Here is a 19528-nt window from a genome sequence, read left to right on the forward strand (position 1 = left end):
AGTACAGTGGAGAATCCTTTCAGGAGCTTTCAGGGAACACAAGATTGTTGACATCTAAATCTACAGCTGCATTCTAATAAACTGCAACTTTATTTACTTGAATTATATTTTCTCAGGAAACCAAAACTTGCGAATTTAGTCTTTTAAATTTAAGTGTACCAGCTTCATAAACTTAAAAAAATAGAACGTTTTAAAGTGTAGGTGTGTTACGCATAGATACTTCTACCTGAATATTTGAGTAAAAACAATACATTAAAAGTAAAGTTTTTTTCTCTCATATAATTTCTCAAACAGTAGGTGACCAACTAAACATGTGTTTGCACTTCTTGTTACTTGATGCTCATGGTTCTTTGCATGTGTCTTTTAAACTAGAGCTTTTACTTCCTCTTGTGCATGGTTTGTGCAAATTGCAGTTTATTAACTTGTCTTTGTCTTTGATGCTTGCAACCTAATCCATCACAGCTACACTGCCTCGAAAAGAAAGTGCTGTCAAACAGGAAACAGAGAGTGAGTATGCCTAGTGTATTAGTAGGTATTCTCAATGCATGTTTGTTTAATGTCTAGAAATTAGTTGTCTGGGAAAAAGGTAACACCAAAAATTTTGATTGCTCTGAATTGCCAGGTATTAGTGAAAGAAAGCCCACATGATAGTAGTGATATCCAAGAAATTTATGATATAGTTGAAATTACTTGACGAGTAGTAGAACCTTGTGTCAGAAATTTATGAAAAGACTTAACCATTCTACTTCTGTTTTCAGGCTGTTTAGAAACTATAAAAATTCTTATATAGATATGGTCAGATTTTACATAATGAAGCCAGAGTTTATCTTTAATTATTCCTATTATGTCTTCCTTTGTCTTTTCTGACCATTAGCAAATAGTACAAGTTAAGTGAAAGATATTCAGGAAAGATGTTTTTAAAATATATTAGTTATTGTTTATGTTTAATTCTGAATAAAAATTTCACATTTTCTTCTAAAAATCAAATCCTTTCATTCCTTGGTATATGTGAGTTATTGCCAGCTGTATGTTCTCAGTTTTCCTCATGGCTATGACGGATACCAAAATTTTACCTAAACACAGATGTCCTATATTAATATGGTTAGTGATATATGTATTACATGTCAGTTGTATTTTAAATATAACAAGTTTTCAGAGTGTTTTTTCTGTTCATTTTATTTCATTTTTAAAGGACTATAATCAGTTCACTTACTGGAAAAGCAGTTTCAGAGTTTGGAATATACTCAGTTGCATCATATGCAGTTGACTTTTTTTGGTAGGGCAAAATGATCAAGTATGGGCAGTTTCATGTGGTTCAACCTAATATATTGATATATTGTGGAGGTAACATTGAGATGCAGCAATTTTCTTCTGAAGTATAACAAGGTCATACTGGCTAATATGCTAACATGGTCCTCAGTGACCTTCATCCTTATTCCTGTCTTTTTGAATGGAAAAGAAACCCTCATCTACTTTAGTCTAGTGATTTCACCAGGCAACTTTATGAAATGGGCAGGTTATAGACAATATGCTCTTTAAGGTCCCTTTCAGTCCTGTTCTATGGATCTGTGTAGTTTCACTTCTCTTTTCAATATGCTCAGGATTAGGACACAAATGTTAATGGAAGATAAGGAAACTATACCACCTATTCCGTATAGAAGCTTTGTGCACTAATACGAGCCCTGGAAGACCAAGCCAGTAGAAGATAGAAGATCTATCCCTGCTTTATACTTTGGATCATTTATTTGTGAAGGTCACAACTTTCAAAGTTTTATTATTTCTTAGGTCTTCATGGAAGTTCGGGAAAATTGACTGGATCTACTTCTAGTCTAAATAAGCTCAGTGTTCAGAGTTCAGGGAATCGCAGATCTCAGTCATCTTCCCTGCTGGATATGGGAAACATGTCTGCCTCTGATCTCGATGTTGCCGACAGGACCAAATTTGATAAGGTAAACTAAAATAACAACTACTTCTTAAACATTAACATTAGTTTTCTTTTCTAACAGCAGTTTGTGGTTGCTGTAAGTGTGTTCAAAGATTTGGGTTCTTCTGGCTGTCTTAAGCATTAACCATGTCTTACTTTCCAACTGAATCGAATCTGGAAAAAAAAAAAAAACTAGTCAAAGGACAAGTAAAATGTGAATTATCAATGAAATGACATAAAAGTTTTATTAAAATTTGTTATAAATCATAAAATGCTTGTACCTCAAATCTAAGTTGTTTGAGCACCTGGAAAGTAAGAGGAAATAAAAGCTTTTGTGATGCTAACCTTTCTCTGTACTACATTAAATAAGTTTTTTTGTTTGTTTGTTTTTGAGATGGAGTCTTGCTCTGTCACCCAGGCTGGAGTGCAGTGGCACAATCTCAGCTCACTGCATCCTCCACCTTCTGGGTTCAAGCAATTCTCCTGCCTCAGCCTCCCGAGTAGCTGGGATTACAGGTGCCTGCCACCACACCTGGCTAATTTTTGTATTTTTAGTGGAGAAGGGGTTTCATCATGTTGGCCAGGCTGGTTTCAAACTCCTGAGCTCAAGTGATCTGCCCGATTTGGCCTCCCAAAGTTCTGGGATTACAGGCGTGAGCCGTCATGCCTGGCCATAAATAAGTTTTAAAAGTTGATCTTTGTGCTCCTCTTTCCAGATGTGAAGTGAATAATTGTGAGTTTTATTTTAGGTATGTTGTGTGGCCTTGTTATACCTGCTAATACCATTGTCCTGTTGATCTTGGAAGAGTTTGTTTTTGGGATTCCATTGAGGTTATAAATTCCTAGAGATTAGTGAGATTATGGATCCATGGTCTGTGCAGAAAAGAAAATTAAATGTGGTGCGTTATTTTATTTGGTGTAGTTCTTTCATTATGGGATCACTTTGGTTTTCTTCAGATCTTTGAACAGGTACTAAGTGAACTGGAGCCTCTATGTCTGGCAGAACAGGACTTCATAAGTAAATTTTTCAAACTACAGCAACATCAAAGTATACCTGGAACTATGGTATGGCTCATAGTGTATTTTGGCTAGTATTTATGATCTGTAACATAATTAACTTAATTAATATGTGGTCACAATTTTATTATTGGAAGAGAAAAGGAAAGAATTTATGATGTAAGGATTTTTTTTATGATGTAAGAATTTAGGATGTAAGGAATTTTTGTAATACCACAAGGTAATAAAAACAGTGACAGATGAAGTTTGGTTATCTAATTTAACATTTCAGAATATCATAAGCCTAAATAGTCTCTAAATTAGTGGGGGGATGAATTTCTGAGTTTACTTTGCAAAGAACGTTATTTAAGAGGCTATTTTAACCTTTCAGTAGTCATCAAGACAAATATAATTTTTAAAAAATGATGTTTGAGTATATACACTATGGTACAACAAATAATAATAATGATAAATAGGCCGGGCACGGTGGCTCATGCCTGTAATCCCAGCACTTTGGGAGGCCGAGGTGGGTGGATCATGAGGTCAGGAGATCAAGACCCTCCTGGCTAACAGAGTGAAACCCCGTATCTACTAAAAATACAAAAAAAAAAAAAAAAAAAAAAAAATTTGCCGGGCATGGTGGCGGGCTCCTGTAGTCCCAGCTACTTGGGAGGCTGAGGCAGGAGAATGGCGTGAACCCGGGAGGCGGAGCTTTTAGTGAGCGGAGACTGCGCCACTGCACTCCAGCCTGGGCAACAGAGCGAGACTCCGTCTCAAAGAAAATGATAATAATAATGATGATAAATAAAAGAAAATGAGGCCTCAGATCTGTCTTCCTTGTGGCTTTGTTACTAACTAGCCATGAGACCTTAAGCCAGTTATTCGATCCCCAGCTTTCCCCTTCTGTAAAGTGGGTATCATAGTGCCTATTCAGCATGCCTTTCTGGTAGCATACATGTAAGAGAGTAAGATGAGAGAGTTTCTTGAATATTATGAAGAACTTAAAAATAGTGCAAATAAAGTGTTTTTTAAATTATCATCTCAAAATTGTATGCCTCAGACAACCAACTTATAAAAGCAGTCATAAAATAAACGAGAAATTATTATAAATGGTTTAGAGCGTTCATTGCTATGGTAGTAATGGTGGCAAATTTATTTGTTGGCTTCTGTGAGAATTTTTTCTAGCATTTTTTTAATGCTGAAGTTTTATTAGAATAATTGATGAGATTTCCTTAATTTTTTAAATTCTCTTTTGAAAGTTGTGTTTGGACATTTTCTATTTTTGTGGTTGTCGTTGTCGAGCTGCCCCCTTCCCACACCTTGCATTCAGCTTCCTGCACCTCCCCACTTCTCCTCAGGTGCACACACAAATACAACTTCTCACCCCACAAAAGTTCTTGGATAAAACCTAAGAACAGAGTATCTCATGAACATTCTTAAATAGCATACTAAATTATATAGCTAGCTTTAGCATAATGCTACCTTTAAAAGTCACTATTTTTCATAATGTATTCTTTCCTAGGAATTTTAAGACTGAGCAGGCTTTCGCTATATAAATACTAGTTAAATTGTTGGTCTTCTATTATGTAAAGTGCCTGAATAATTTTTGCAGGCTGAAGCAGAGGACCTGGATGGAGGAACATTATCACGGCAACATAATTGTGGCACACCACTGCCTGTTTCATCTGAGTATGTCTTTGTTACTATCATTTATTTTGGAAAAAATAAACTTTAAAACGTGGAACGCTGCTCATGGCGGGGTCTAGATGTTTCTCAGTAGCCTGACGGTACTCAGAGCACCAGCGTGTGTGTGCATTGTCTTATCAGACATTTTACTGATTTAAAATTCATCCTATTTTACGGCTCTTCAGCTCTTCCTTGCTCCAGGACTCACAGAAGATGAAGTCAATCTGTTGTTTGCTGGTATGGGGAAGCCTTTGAATTGTAGTGTATTTCTTAGAAATCACAAAGCACATTTCATGACCCAGCTTTACAAATTAAAGCTAATTCAAATGATAAAGCTCAACGTTAGTAAAATATTTTTGTATCAAAAACTGCTATAATCATATTTAGACATTTTTATTTGTTTTTTGTTGTTGTTGTTGTTATTGTTGTTGCTGTTTTCTGAGACCGAGTCTCCCTCTGTTGCCCAGGCTGGAATGCAATGGCACCATCTCAGCTCACTGCAACTTCCACCTCCCGGGTTCGAGTGATTCTCCTGACTCAGCCTCCCAAGTAGCTGGGATTACAGACATGCACCACCACGTCTGGCTAATTTTTGTAATTTTGGTAGAGACAGGGTTTCACCATGTTGGCCAGGCTAGTTTCGAACTCCTGACCTCAGGTGACCTGCGCACCTTGGCCTCCCAAAGTGCTGGGATTACAGGCATGAGCCACCGTGCCCGGCTATCTAGACATTTTTAATTGAAATTTAATTATGGTATTTTTGTCCTTTTGTGGATTACCCAGTGGATTAAAGTTTTTTTGTCCTTTTGTGGATTACCCAGTGGATTAAAGTTAAAGGTGAATTCACTTGAAGCTTGTTATAACTTTATATATCTTGTCTGTTTTCTGAACAGGAAAGATATGATCCGCCAAATGATGATTAAAATATTTCGCTGCATTGAGCCAGAGCTGAACAACCTAATTGCATTAGGAGACAAAATTGACAGCTTTAACTCTCTTTATATGCTAGTCAAAATGAGTCATCATGTGTGGACTGCACAAAATGTGGACCCTGCTTCTTTCCTAAGTACTACATTGGGAAATGTTTTGGTGACTGTCAAAAGGAACTTTGACAAATGCATTGTGAGTTTGCTTTTTTAAAAAAATACCTTAGCATCCTAGTCATTGCAAAATATAGGTAAATGTATTTAAATCGAGGGATTTCCAGCTTTCTGTTGGGGAATCTGTTGTTCATGTCCCTCAAAGCAGGGCATGGCAACAATCTGCATGAACAGAGTTAGTTGGGTGGCACTATGCCAGCTAGTTTCCCTTCCACACTGTGAATCTTGGCAAGTTCTGGAGGACGTGGCACAGCGGCAGCAGCTGCTTAAGAGATCCACTCGAGGCCAGACGTAGTGGCTCACATCTGTAATGCCAGCACTTTGGGAGGCTGAGGTGGGCAGATCACCTGAGGTCAGGAGTTCGAGACCAGCCTGGTCAACATGGCGAAACCCCGTCTCTACTAAAAATACAAAAATTAGCCAGGCACGGTAGCACACACCTATAATCCCAGCTACTCGGGAGGCTGAGGCAGGAGAATTGCTTGAACCTATGAGGCAGAAGTTGCAGTGAGCCAAGATTGCAACAGTGCTCTCCAGCCTGGGTGACAAGAGTGAAGACTGTCTCAAAAAAAAGAAAAATTCACTGAATAACTGACATCTCAGTTTATTAGTCAGTGACCATTGATTTAATGAAACAATTGAAACTATCACTTGGGTTTATTGTTATTGTTCTTTTAATACTTTCTCATAAGAAAACTAATTTGATTATTTTAATTGTTTAATTTATTTTAATTAATAGTTTAGTAGCTTTAATAATTGTATTTTATTTTAAGAATAAATTGTTATAACTGAGCAATTATCATTTTCTTCCTGATAGAAAAAAATTTAACAACTTTCTTACTATCTGTTACCTTTTTTTTTTTTTTTTTTTTTTTTTGAGATGGAGTCTCATTCTTATTGCCCAGGCTGGAGTGCAACAGTACAATCTCGGCTCACCTCAACCTCCGCCTCCTGGGTTCAAGCGATTCTCCAGCCTCAGCCTCCTGAGTAGCTGGGATTACAGGCATGAGCCACCATGCCCGGCTAGTTTTATATTTTTAGTAGAGATGGGGTTTCTCCATGTTGGTCAGGCTGGTCTCAAACTCCCAACCTCAGGTGATCCGCCCACCTTGGCCTCCCAAAGTGCTGGGATTACAGGCATGAGACACCGCACCCAGCTGTCTGTCTGTTGCATTTTTTACACTTGTATGTATGAATTGGGCTGGGCCAGGTTAAAAAATGCTTCATGAACACTTCTCAAGGTGTGGCACTAGAGAAAGTAATCGAGACAAAGATATAAATTCACATATTCTCATAAGTTGCATATATATATAAAGGACATAGGTTTGCCACTAAAGGGTGGTTTCTTCTACCTGTCATCCTTCTCTATATCTTATTTTAATTCTTATTTTAATAATATCTTATTTTTGATAAGATCTTATCTCTCATTTATGAATGCTGGTCAATAAGATCAATAGACCAGCATTTATAAATGAGTGCTTACTGTGTACCAGGCACAAGTCTGAGCACTTTGCACATACTATGTCATCTAATCTTAAACCCAGCCCCTCAATAGGGTAGATTGTTTGAAAGGTGAAGTTACTTTCCCCAGGTCCACAGTTTAAAAATACGGGTCTTGTATTCAAACCCAGACAGTCTGGTTCTAGTACCTGCGATCTTACCACTACCTTTTCTACTGCATCCATTTTTCACCTCACAGTTGCCAATACTGATGAAGTGGAACATGAGTACAGATAATATGAAATAATTGACTGTGCTCATAGGGTTTTTTTATACTGATGTCAGAAGCCTAGAGATAATTATTTTGCTAATCCATATGTCATATGGTTTTCGAGTTATACTCCCCAAATCTCAATACAATGAAATTTGAGGTAGAAACTGAAATAATACAAAAGTATTTGGCAGTGTAATCATTCCTACTGAGTAGATTTAGATCCCTTCAGAACCGTAGAACCATAATTGAATCCGTGGATCGTTTTGAACCTGGGATTCTGTCTGCATGAAACATGTCTTTCACATTTTGTCATATCATGGACAAGCAGTTTGTGGAACTAAGAATAAGTGACTAATAAATATATGGAAAACTAAATAATGCAAATCCATATGGAAATGCCTATCCTCCTTCTTTGTTTCTATACTCTGAAAATAGAGAATTTGTCTATCCAGACAGAAATTTTAGACTGATGAAAATTGGAAATGACTGTGGTTCTCAAACTTGACCACGCCACCAACCAGAAGTTACCTGGAGGGATCCTATAGGTGCTCTGGAATCTGCTCTCCTGTAACCTAAAATCAGTAATTGCCTTGTACTCATCTTTCATAAATGGTAGAAATGTGTGTTGACTGTTTTTACTTTGTACAGAGACTTGAAGTTCACAGCCTTGATTGTATCTTGTTTTGTTTCATTTTATTTTATTTTTTGAGACAGAGTCTTGCTCTATCGCCCAGGCTGGAGTGTAGTGGCGCAATCCTGGCTCACTTTAACCTCTGCCTCCCAGGTTCAAGAAATTCTCATTCCTCAGCCTCCCAAGTAGCTGGGATTACAGGCATGCGCCACCCCGCCCAGCTAATTTTTTTGTGTGTTTTTTGTAGAGACGAGGTTTCACTGTATTGGCCAGGCTGGTCTCTTGGCCTCAAGCGATCCACCCACCTTGGCCACCCAAAGTGCCGGGATTACAGGCATGAGCCACCGTCCCCAGCTTATAGTTGATTTTAAATAATCTGTATTACTTTGATTTTCTTAAACTTACTGTAAAATGGTTTTATTATCTATAGAATTAGTTTTTCTTAATTAGTAAGCATCCAAAGTGTTCTAGCTACCATGTGATATCCTGCCTCTATGATATCTGTGTATATATCTATATCTCCATCTATATATTTTGTTATGATTACATGTAGTTTTAAAGTTGCTTGGTTATTTATCTCCCTTGCTCTCTGCCTAACTATAGAGTAACCAAATAAGGCAAATGGAAGAAGTAAAGATCTCAAAGAAGAGTAAAGTCGGAATTCTTCCATTTGTTGCTGAATTTGAAGAATTTGCTGGACTTGCAGAATCAATCTTTAAAAATGCTGAGCGTCGTGGAGACCTAGATAAAGCATACACCAAACTTATCAGAGGAGTGTTTGTTAATGGTAAGCTTTTATTATGTTCTAAAGAATTGTTGTAGCTATTGTTTTTATTTCTGGTAACTAAGAAGTCGGAAACAGATAGGTTCATTATTTTGTGTATCTTATAGTCTTTTTTAGGTTTTCTAACATTAAAGATTTCTTGAATTTGAAAAATAAAACCTATTCATAATCATTAGGAACCACTTACATTTTAGGGTTCATATGGCCTTATGACTATGCAAAATTGAAAATCTTTTTTTTTTTTTTTTTTTAAGATGGGCCTCACTCTGTCACCCAGGCTGGAGTGCAGTGGCATTATATTGGCTCACTGCAACCTCCACCTCCCAGGCTCAAATGATCCTCCCACCTCACCCTCCCAAGTAGCTGGGACCACAGGTGCACCCCACCACACCCTGCTAATTTTTTGTAGAAAATCATTTTTTAAACACAAAAACATGACCTTCCAGATTACATTTGCATTTCAACAAGTGGTCTTCTAGAGATGATGGGCTGTGATGTGTGTGTGACCTTAAGCAAATCAATTCATTTATTTAGGCCTCAGTTTTTCATATCTATTATACAAGGAAATTAGTACTAAAATACAGGAGAAATTAGTGCTGAAATACTATAACTCGCTTTCTTCCTGTGTCAGATCCCACAATTAAGTTACAGAAAAGTCTGGGCATGTCATTTCATGTGAAATAAATGATCTGATTGCATATATTCAGGAATTGTAGAAGCTAAAGAATTGACAGGAAATGGAATCATTTCACCAATTATTGCCCAGGCTGGAGTACAGTGGCATAATCTCGGCTCACTGCAACCTTCACCTCCCGAGTTTGAGCAATTCTCCTGCCTCAGCCTCCTAAGTAGCTGGAATTATAGGCAGGTGTCATCACACCCAGCTAATTTTTGTATCTTTAGTAGAGACGGGGTTTCACCATGTTGGCCAGACTTGTCTCAAACTCTTGACCTCAAGTGATCTGCCTGCCTTGGCCTCCCAAAGTGCTGGGATTACAGGCATGAACCACTGTGCCCGCCCTTGATTTTTCCTTTTAAAATTCAAAGTAGCTTTGCTTTATCTGATTCTAAAGTAATGTGGCTAGGCACACTGGCCCACACCTGTAATCGCCGTACTTTGGAAGGACCAGTTTGGGGATTGCTTGAGCCCAGGAGTTGAAGACCAGCCTGGGCATCATAGTGAGGCCTTGTCTCTATAAAAAAAATCAAAAAAATTAGCCAGGTGTGGTGGTGTGTCCCTGAGTTTCAGCTACACAGGAGGCTGAGGCAGGAGAATCATTTGAGCTCAGGAGGTCAAGGCTGCAGTGAGCCTTGTTCATGCCACTGCACTCTAGCCTGGATGACAACGCCAGACCATGTGTTAAAAATAAATAATAAATGAATTAATTCATTCATTATTCTTTGTAAATGAATTAATTCATTTATAAAGAAACTAAAATGTATAAAACTTAAGAACAGACAGATATTCCTTTAATTGGATAAAAAATCTATCTCAGGCCTAAAGCTTACATGACACTTAACTGCAACAGTAGAGACATTCCCTCTGAAATCAATTTAAAGCAGAAATATTGTTAGATCCTTTATTATTTAGCATTGTTATTGAAGTGCTAGCCAGTACAAGACCTGAAACGTAACTATTTATCCCCAAAAATCAGCAAATAGAATTTTCAAATCAGGAAGAAAGATCATTTTTAATCTTATTGTACAGAGATAATGTTAAATTTTTATTCTTCCAAACTTTTCAATTCCCTGTCCCTCTCTTCTATATATGTGCATATTGTGTGTGTTTTCTTTAATATAAAAATGTTATCTCATCTGACACACTATTTTTGAAGCTGCTGGACTCTATGTAATCTTAGTACCTTTCCTTGTTAGTTAATATAGATAAACAAAATCATTTTTAACGATTACATAGTCATCCATATGTCATTATCCATTTACCAAATCTTCTATTAATAAACATTTAGGGTTTTTTTAGTTTATATATCTTTGTATACTTGTCAAATAATTTCTTTAGGGTAAATTACTAGAAATGGAATTACTGGGTCAAAGGGTTTATGTATCTCAAGTCTTTTCCCAAATTGTGATACAGAAAGCTTATGTCAGTTTAGTGCTATGAGCAGTTGCATTACAACTGTACAAATGCTGGATATTACTAGGTATTACCAATCTTTTTATTCTTTGTCAACCTCATAGGCTATAAATTATCTCACTATTTTATTTTGCATTTCATTGATTTTGTGTATGGTGTGTTTACATGAATTTTCAAATTTTATGTCCAATTTATTCATCTTTCCCCTTAATAGTCTTCTGAATTTTGGGCCATTCTCAGCAAGGTCACCCCATCACAAAATTATTATTTTTCAATTAGCTATATTTTCTTTAGTACTTATGATTATATTAATTTATTTGTTTGCTTTTTACATTTTAAATAATTTAGCAATTCAGAATTTGGCTGCAAGATGTAAAATAGGGACCTAAATTTCATATATTAAAATGGTCCAGCTGGTTGTCCTAACACATTTTGAATAATTCATCATTTCTCCATTGATTTGAAACGCTACTTTTATTATATACTGAATTTCCATGTACACATGGGACTGTTTTAGGATAACTTTTTATGATGATTAGGTAGATCTGAAAACTCCCATTACAATATATTTTATTAAGTCCAGAAATGTGCTTAATTCTTAAACTTACAAATGAAAAAATAATTAATCATATAAATGTTTGTGGCTAAATATGGTCATACTCAGAGATGTTATTTTATTTTTTCTGTTTTGGTTTTAGTGGAGAAAGTAGCAAATGAAAGCCAGAAGACCCCCAGGGATGTGGTTATGATGGAAAACTTTCACCATATTTTTGCAACTCTTTCTCGATTGAAAATCTCATGTCTAGAAGCAGAAAAAAAAGACGCCAAACAAAAATACACAGATCACCTTCAGTCTTATGTAATTTACTCTTTAGGACAGCCTCTTGAAAAACTAAATGTAAATATATTTTCATTCAGTATTTTTCCTACTTTTGAACCTATACACATAAGTTTGCATATGAATAACCTGCAGACATTTATCTTAAATTTTCTCATGTGTTGGTGCAAAGGGGAGTCAGTTATTGAAGCTGCCAGTGAGCCAGACACTGCTAGATGCTATATATTTTATTTCTTCTTTCTGTACATTATTTTTATACATTATTTATCTATTATATTTTAATGATAATTTTGCTAATATTATTCTATTATGCATTATTTCTTTTAATTCTTATAAACAATGATGTGTAAGCTAAGATAATATTATCCCCATTTCACAAATGAAGAAACTGAAAGTAAAAAAAACTTGCCCAACATTATAATAGCTTATAAATTACAAGCTGGGGGATGAACCTAGATTAGGCTTTGCCATTATTCTTTCCCATTTCTTACTTTATAAATGACCAAGTTAGCAATGTCTAGGTGGAAATTTCAGAAATATTATCAAGATAAAAGAAAAACCAAAAATTGCTTTCTACATTGCCTTTTACTTTTCTTTCCCTTCTTTTTCTTTCCTTACTTGAGTCATTTCCCAGAGCAAGTCTGTTAATTAAAGTTAAGAAATGATGATTTTAGGGAACTTTACGACATAGTGAAAGCTTAAATGAACCTTTTTAACTAACTTTGTCTACAATATAATTAGTTATCTTTTATAAGTTCTTAACTTGAAGTTAGAGTAAAATAGCACAGTGACTCACACCTGTAATCCCAGCACTTTGGGAGGCCAAGGCAGGTAGATCACGAGGTCAGAAGATCGAGACCATCCTGGCTAACACAGTGAAACCCCGTCTCTACTAAAAATATTTTTTAAAAAGTAACGGGGCGTGGTGGCGTGCGCCTGTAGTCCCAGCTACTCAGGAGGCTGAGGCAGGAAAATCACTTGAACCTGGGAGGCAGTGATTACAGTAAGCCGAGATCACGCCGCTGCACTCCAGCCTGGGCTACAGAGCAAGACTCAGTCTCAAAAAAAAAGAATATGTGTCTACTGTCAGCAATTCAGAGAAATACTTGAAAGGCATTTAATCAAATGCAGAACTAATTCCTTATAAAACTTAAGAACAGACAAATATTCCTTTAATTGGATAAAAGAGCTGTCTCAGGCCTAAAGCTTACATGATACTTAACTGCAACATTAGAGACATTCCCTCTGAAATCAATGTAAAGCAGAAATATTGTTAGATCATTTATTATTTAGCATTGTTGTTGAAGTGCTAGCCAGTTCAACAAGACCTGAAACATAAACAGGAGATATGGAGAAGAGAGACAAGATTATCACTGCCTGTATATGATATGTTGAAATTACTGGTGTTGATTAAGTGACAGGATTCAAGGCAAATATACTGAAAAACAATGTATTTCCTGTCTACCAATTAAGAGCTTATGTAACAACAAAAGTTTTAAAGCACTAAGAATAACTTGTCAAAGAATGATAATTTAATGAATAAATAATCACTAAGAAAATTTTAGAAAAAAGTAATGAGAGGAAATGGGGTTTGTCAGTATTAATTCTTTGTATCGTGCTCAAATACAGGCATGCCAGTCAATAAAAGTATATATATATAAAAAAGAAGACCTGGGAATAATATTTATAACAATATAACAGAGTCAGTATATTTAATATAAAAGATTTATTAAAATCAATAAGAAAAGCACTAAGACCTCAATTTATAAATGGGGCAAGGGGCCTGAATCACTACTAAATATATGAAAGCAGGTTAGCCTTATTTATAGGCAAAGAATTATAAAATAAAATGACAAACTTTTTTCACTCTGACAACCATTGTTTTAAATTGTCATAATGCTTATGGTAGTGTAGTGAAGTAGCAACCTCATACACTGTTGACAGAAATATAAATTGATTGAGCTTTCCTGGCAAGGAGTTTGTATATATACTGAAGAATCTTTCAAATACTTAAAGTTACGCTCTTCAATAGAGTAATTATAGTTCTGGAAATTTAATCAGTAAGGTGGGTAAATACTTATATACAAAAAAAATTTATGACAAATATAGTAAATTTTCTAAAGTCCCACTAGATCTGGCAAATCCAAAAAAAGACGGGGGAGTGGGATGTTAAATATCTAGTACTAGAGGAATGAATAATAATTGTGGTTTAGTCATAGTATGAAATATTATGCAGCCATTAAAATTTTTATTCAGCAAAAAACAATATTAAATGTAAAATATATGAAATATAATCTCATGTATGTATTCACACATCAAAAGATTAGAAGGAACTCTACAGTGTTACCAATGCTCGTCTCAGAAGTATGTGAATAAGGTGATTGTTATTTTATTGTTTATACTTTCACACACTGATTTTTGCATGGTGATTATACACTACTTTGTAAACAGATTTTTTAAAATGTAAGTAATAATAAAAGCAGGTCTTAGCCATTGTTTCTTTTCATTTCCTTGAAGCATTTCTTCGAAGGTGTTGAAGCTCGTGTGGCACAGGGCATAAGGGAGGAGGAAGTAAGTTACCAACTTGCATTTAACAAACAAGAACTTCGTAAAGTCATTAAGGAGTACCCTGGAAAGGAAGTAAAAAAAGGTCTAGATAACCTCTACAAGAAGGTTGATAAACATTTATGTGAAGAAGAGAACTTACTTCAGGTATGCTGAGTTCTTTTGACCGTCTGGCTTGAGGATCCTTATATATATTGCTTTTCTTTAAATATTTTTCTAGAAATGCTATAGATCTAGAGCAGGACGTGAGGTCCATTAAAGTACAGACCAGATTAATGAATTGTGAGGAAGAAAGGAATACTACTTATATAAGAATATATGGCTATTTCTGCTTATTTCGTATTTCTACTTTATTATGGTGAAGCATTAAGTTTGTTTTTCTTTGGTTGGTTGGTTGGTTGGTTGGTTGAGTGCTTGGAATTAGAAATGGGTTCATAATCTGGCTCCAGATTAAGCTGTGTGACTTTGGGAAGTTACTTAACCTCTGTGAGCCTTAGTTCCCTTATTTCGAAAAGTGGAAATGATACCTCTCTTGTATAGTAGCCACTGTATTGGGCAACATAGCAAGACCTTGTCTCTACTAAAAATTAAAAAAATTAGCTGGGCATGGTGTCCTGTGCCTGTAGTCCCAACTACTTGGGAAGCTGAGGCAGGAGGATCACTTGAACCCAGGAGATTGAGGCTCCAGTGAACTATGATCATATCACTGCACTCCAGCCTAGGCAACAGAGTGAGGCCATGTCTCAAAAAAAAAAAAAAAAAAAAAAACAAGAAAGAAAGAAAATGAGCTTAGAGGCTTAGAGAGTTGGAGTAATAGGACCAAGCTCCCATAACTAATGGGTAGTAGAGCTAAATTTAAAGACCAAATTAGGCCATTATTCTTTGTAAACCATATTGAAAGGCCCAGATATGAGTGAGAGTAATTCTGATTTCACTATCATGGAAGACTTCCTAAGGGATATTGCATTGTTTGTTTTAACCTCTGAAAGTCAGATGTATTTTAACAGGCAAAATGGGGATACAGGGAGTAGCATTCTAGAAAGAAATAATATGAGCTAAACGACGAAAAATAAAAAGCATAATACTGCTTAGGGAATAGTGATTGGTCTCAAGTTGACAGGAATTTAGGATTTATGAGATTTAGGGTTTACATGAAAAATCCTTGGAAGAATACATTCCCTCAGCTGTCAAATAGGGAAGATGATCATAATACCCACCCTCACCAGGTCATCGTGAGACTTAGTACTCTAATATATTCATAAAGTGCTTTGTACTGTGCTGATAAAGAGTGAGCTTCAATTAATGTAATCTATTTAAGCCATTATGTCAATATGTGTATCACATTGTGTCTTGATAGTTGTCTACATATTAGTCTCCACTGTTACACTGTAAATCACATGATTGCAGATAATGGGTCTGACTCATTTTGCTGTCCTCCAAGGCATCAAGCAATGTTTTGCATCAACAATTTTAGATAAAGAAAATTTTAAAGTTTATAGGAAATGAAATTAAAGCATTATATTTTATATAATCACTAGTCTTAGTTCTATACATAATTGTGCATATCCATATCTGTGTTGCATATTGGAGTGTATGAGATAATAGCTAAAATGTCATGAGTGCTTGCTTGTGTCAAACACAGTTCTAAGCACTTTATGTACATTTCTTATTTAATTCTCACAGCATTATGAGGAAGGTCTTATTATTATCTTGGTTTATAGATGAGGAACTTGAGGCGTAGAGCAGTGATGTCATATACTGAAGGTCACAAATCTTGTTGGTAAAAGTAACTAGGATTCTGGTTCCAGAATGCATGTTCTTAGCTACTATACTACCCAGATTCTTAGAATATGCCTTGGCATTATTTCTGCATACTAGATTACATATTATTTCCATTCATAGCCTAATGAATTTTTTTTTTAATAATAGGTTGTGTGGCACTCCATGCAAGATGAATTTATACGCCAGTATAAGCACTTTGAAGGTTTGATAGCTCGCTGTTATCCTGGATCTGGTGTTACAATGGAATTCACTATTCAGGACATTCTGGATTATTGTTCCAGCATTGCACAGTCCCACTAAACCTTGGGAAAGAAGAAAAGATAAATGAATGAAGCATTTGAGTATACCAGACACTATACCAAAATACCAAGCAACTGTTTTGAGAACCCAGACTTAAAATTTTATGTATTATTAAATGTTAGATAAATGGGTAGTACCATACTACAAATGTTTAAATGTAAAATTACCAACCTATATAGCAGTTTTATTTGCCCTATAGGTTGCATACTGACTTAAGCATTTATGTCATCATAAAATGCCTTTAGCATTTCTCAATGACTGGATGGGAAATTTTCCTTTATTGCCTAGCTGCTTGTGTTTCAGTGGTTGTCCTGTGAGCAGCGCATTTGGAGTTCTTCAGCTTTCACTGCTTCTCTGTTGCTTGCTAATCATGTAACTACTAAAATACTGTACAAAATTGTTTTTTTCACACTAACAAATGTGTATATGGAGAAGAGGGCTCATGTGATCATTTGTAAAGTTAGATTTTTGAGGATTATGTGACTCTGTAGTAATAAATGTGAAATAAATTTTCATAATTGACATTTGATAATATTTTTAGGTCTATTATATGCTATCTTCTGTATTAAAGCAAGTTCTTACAAAATCCACATACAAAAATTAATTGCAAGTTTATATACCACAAAACACTTAAAAGTTTAATAATAAGTAAAGTAAGCTGGGTGCAGTGGCTCATGCCTGTAATTCCAGCACTCTAGGAGGCCAAGGAGGGAGGACTGATTGAAGCCAGGAATTTGAGACTAGCCTGGGCAACACAGTGAGACCCTGACTCCATAGAAAAACAATTTTTTGTGGTGGCACATGTGTATAATCTAAGCCACTTGAGAAGCTGAGGCAGGAGGATTGCTGCAGCCCAAGAGTTTGAGTGAGTTGTGATTGTGCCACTGTACTCCATCCTGGGCAACGTAGCAAGAGACTGTCACTTAAAAAAATAAGAAGAAGAAAAATAATAATATTGAACCTGTTTAGTATTTGGGACTATAACAAAAGATGTGCTATGTCCTGAATTGTGTCCCCACTAAAATTTTATATTGATGCCCTAACCCCCCATGTGGCTATATTGGAGATAGGGTCTTTAAGGAGACCATTAAGTTCAAATGAGGTCAGAAGGGTAGAAACCTTGATCCAATAGACTCAAAGACCTTGTAAGAAGAGGAAGAGACACCAGACCTCACTCTCCCTCTGCCATGGGAGGGCACAATGAGAAGGCAACTGTCTGCAAACCAGGAAGAGAGCCCTCACCAGAACCTGACCATGCTGGCACTGTGATCTCAGACTTCTAGCCTCCAAAACAGAAAATAAATTGTTTGGCAGCCCAAGCTAATACAAGATGTATAAGACCTTTACAGAGAAATTGTAACTACTGAAAGATATTAAAGAAGACCAAAATAAGTGAAGTATTTAATGTTTCCAGATGAGGACACACACACTGAAGTAGAAATGGCAGTTCTTTTTGTGTTTTTTTTTGTTTTTGCTTTATACTGAGTCTCAGCTCTGTCGCCCAGGCTGGCTTGCAGTGGCTGTGATCTCAGCTCACTGCAGCCCGGCCTCCGGTTTACCATTCTCCTGCCCAGCCTCCCGAGTAGCTGGGACTAAGGGTCACTCACCACCGGGCATTTTAGAGACGGGGTTTCACCGCAGTTAGCCAGGGATGGTCTCTGATTCTGACTCCTGATCCGCCTGCCTCTGCCTCCCAAAGTGCCAGCCCTCCGCCCGTCCTTCTGTTTTTTTTAATTGGAGAACTGCAGCTCAGTCATCCAGGCTGGAGTGCAGTGGTGTGATGATAGCGTACGGCAGCCTCTATCTTCTGGGCTCAAGTGATTCTCCCACCTCAGCCTCCCAAGTAGTTTTTCGAGACTGTTGACACAACTGTTCACCCTATTAATTTTTGTAGAAAATGGCGCCCTACCATGTTGCTCAGGCTGGGATCCTTCCTGGGTTCAAGTGATCCTTCCACTTCAGCCTCCCAAGTAGCTGAGACTACAGACACCACATCTCGGGCTTTAATTTTATTTTTAGTGCAGAATGGGGCCCACCTGTGTTGCTCAGGCTGATCTCAAACTCCTGCGTTAAAGTGATCCTTCTGCCTCAGCCTCCCAAAGCTCTAGTATTACAGGTGTGAGACACTGTGCCAGCTGGCAGTTATTTTCAAGTTTAAAGATTCAGCACAGTTCCGGTCAAAATCACAACTGTCTTGGTTTGGTTTTGTTTCTGTAGGACTTGACAAGCTAATTCTAACATTTATATGAAAGATCAAAAGACCAATATCCAATACTCCCCTTGGAAGGTGGAAGGAGTTTCCTTATCAAGAATTATAATTAAAGCAGCATTTTATTGGTACGAAGATAAATAAATAGACCAGTGGAACAAAACTGAGAGCCCAGAAACAGAACCATAAAAATATGGACTCTCTATTACCCATGTGGCGTGGCAAGTCAGTGAGGAAATGATAGACTTGGAATAAATGGTACTGAGACATTTGGTAGTCCATAAGAGAAAAGGTGAAAATGGAACACCTTTCTCACACCACACACAAAATGAACTCCACGTGGACTGCATGTCTTGTGTGTCTGTGTGAAGAGACCACTAAACAGGCTTTGTGTGAGCAACAAGGTTGTTTATTTCACCTGGGTGCAGGTGGGCTGAGTCTGAAAAGAAAGGGTCAGCAAAGGGTAGTGGGATTATCATTAGTTCTTATAGGTTTGGGGATAGGCAGTGGAGTTAAGAGCAGTATTTTGGGGGCAGGGGGTGGATCTCACAAAGTACATTCTCAAGGGTGGGGAGAATTACAAAGAACCTTCTTAAGGGTAGGGGAGATTATAAAGTATCTTCTGAAGGGTGGGGGAGATTACAAAGTACATTGATCAGTTAGGGTGGGGGAGAAACAAATCACAATGGTGGAATGTCATCAGTTAAGGCTATTTTCACTTCTTCTGTGGATCTTCAGTTGCTTCAGGCCATCTGGATGTATATGTGCAGGTCACAAGGGGATATGATGGCTTAGCTTGGGCTCAGAGGCCTGACACTGAATACCTAAATGTGAAAGGCAAAAACTGTAGAACTTTTCAAAGACAGTGTAAGAAAATATCTTTTTTGCCTCAGGACAGAGAAGGATT

At 36.7% G+C, this 19528-nt stretch overlaps 1 protein-coding gene across 13 annotated transcripts in view; it reads left to right on the forward strand.

Annotated features, from left to right (window-relative positions):
- EXOC1 (exocyst complex component 1) overlaps positions 1–16941 on the forward strand; it is a 52361-nt gene extending 35420 nt beyond the window's left edge. For 6 of the 13 annotated variants that reach the window (XM_009207061.2, XM_009207063.2, XM_003898870.4 and 3 more), the window contains 9 exons: positions 463–507; positions 1786–1949; positions 2882–2989; positions 4533–4609; positions 5500–5728; positions 8655–8838; positions 11626–11825; positions 14283–14477; positions 16260–16941. In XM_009207061.2, coding sequence (XP_009205325.1) covers positions 463–507; positions 1786–1949; positions 2882–2989; positions 4533–4609; positions 5500–5728; positions 8655–8838; positions 11626–11825; positions 14283–14477; positions 16260–16412 — 1355 coding nt within the window. In that variant the 3' untranslated portion in view covers positions 16413–16941. The remainder of the gene's footprint in view (positions 1–462; positions 508–1785; positions 1950–2881; positions 2990–4532; positions 4610–5499; positions 5729–8654; positions 8839–11625; positions 11826–14282; positions 14478–16259) is intronic. The other 7 variants (XM_021938604.1, XM_021938606.1, XM_021938605.1 and 4 more) reach the window with 6 other exon arrangements.
- The last annotated feature ends 2587 nt before the right edge of the window (positions 16942–19528 follow it).

The sequence above is a fragment of the Papio anubis genome, chromosome 3 (genome assembly GCF_008728515.1).
Source record: "Papio anubis isolate 15944 chromosome 3, Panubis1.0, whole genome shotgun sequence".
NCBI lineage: Eukaryota > Metazoa > Chordata > Mammalia > Primates > Cercopithecidae > Papio > Papio anubis.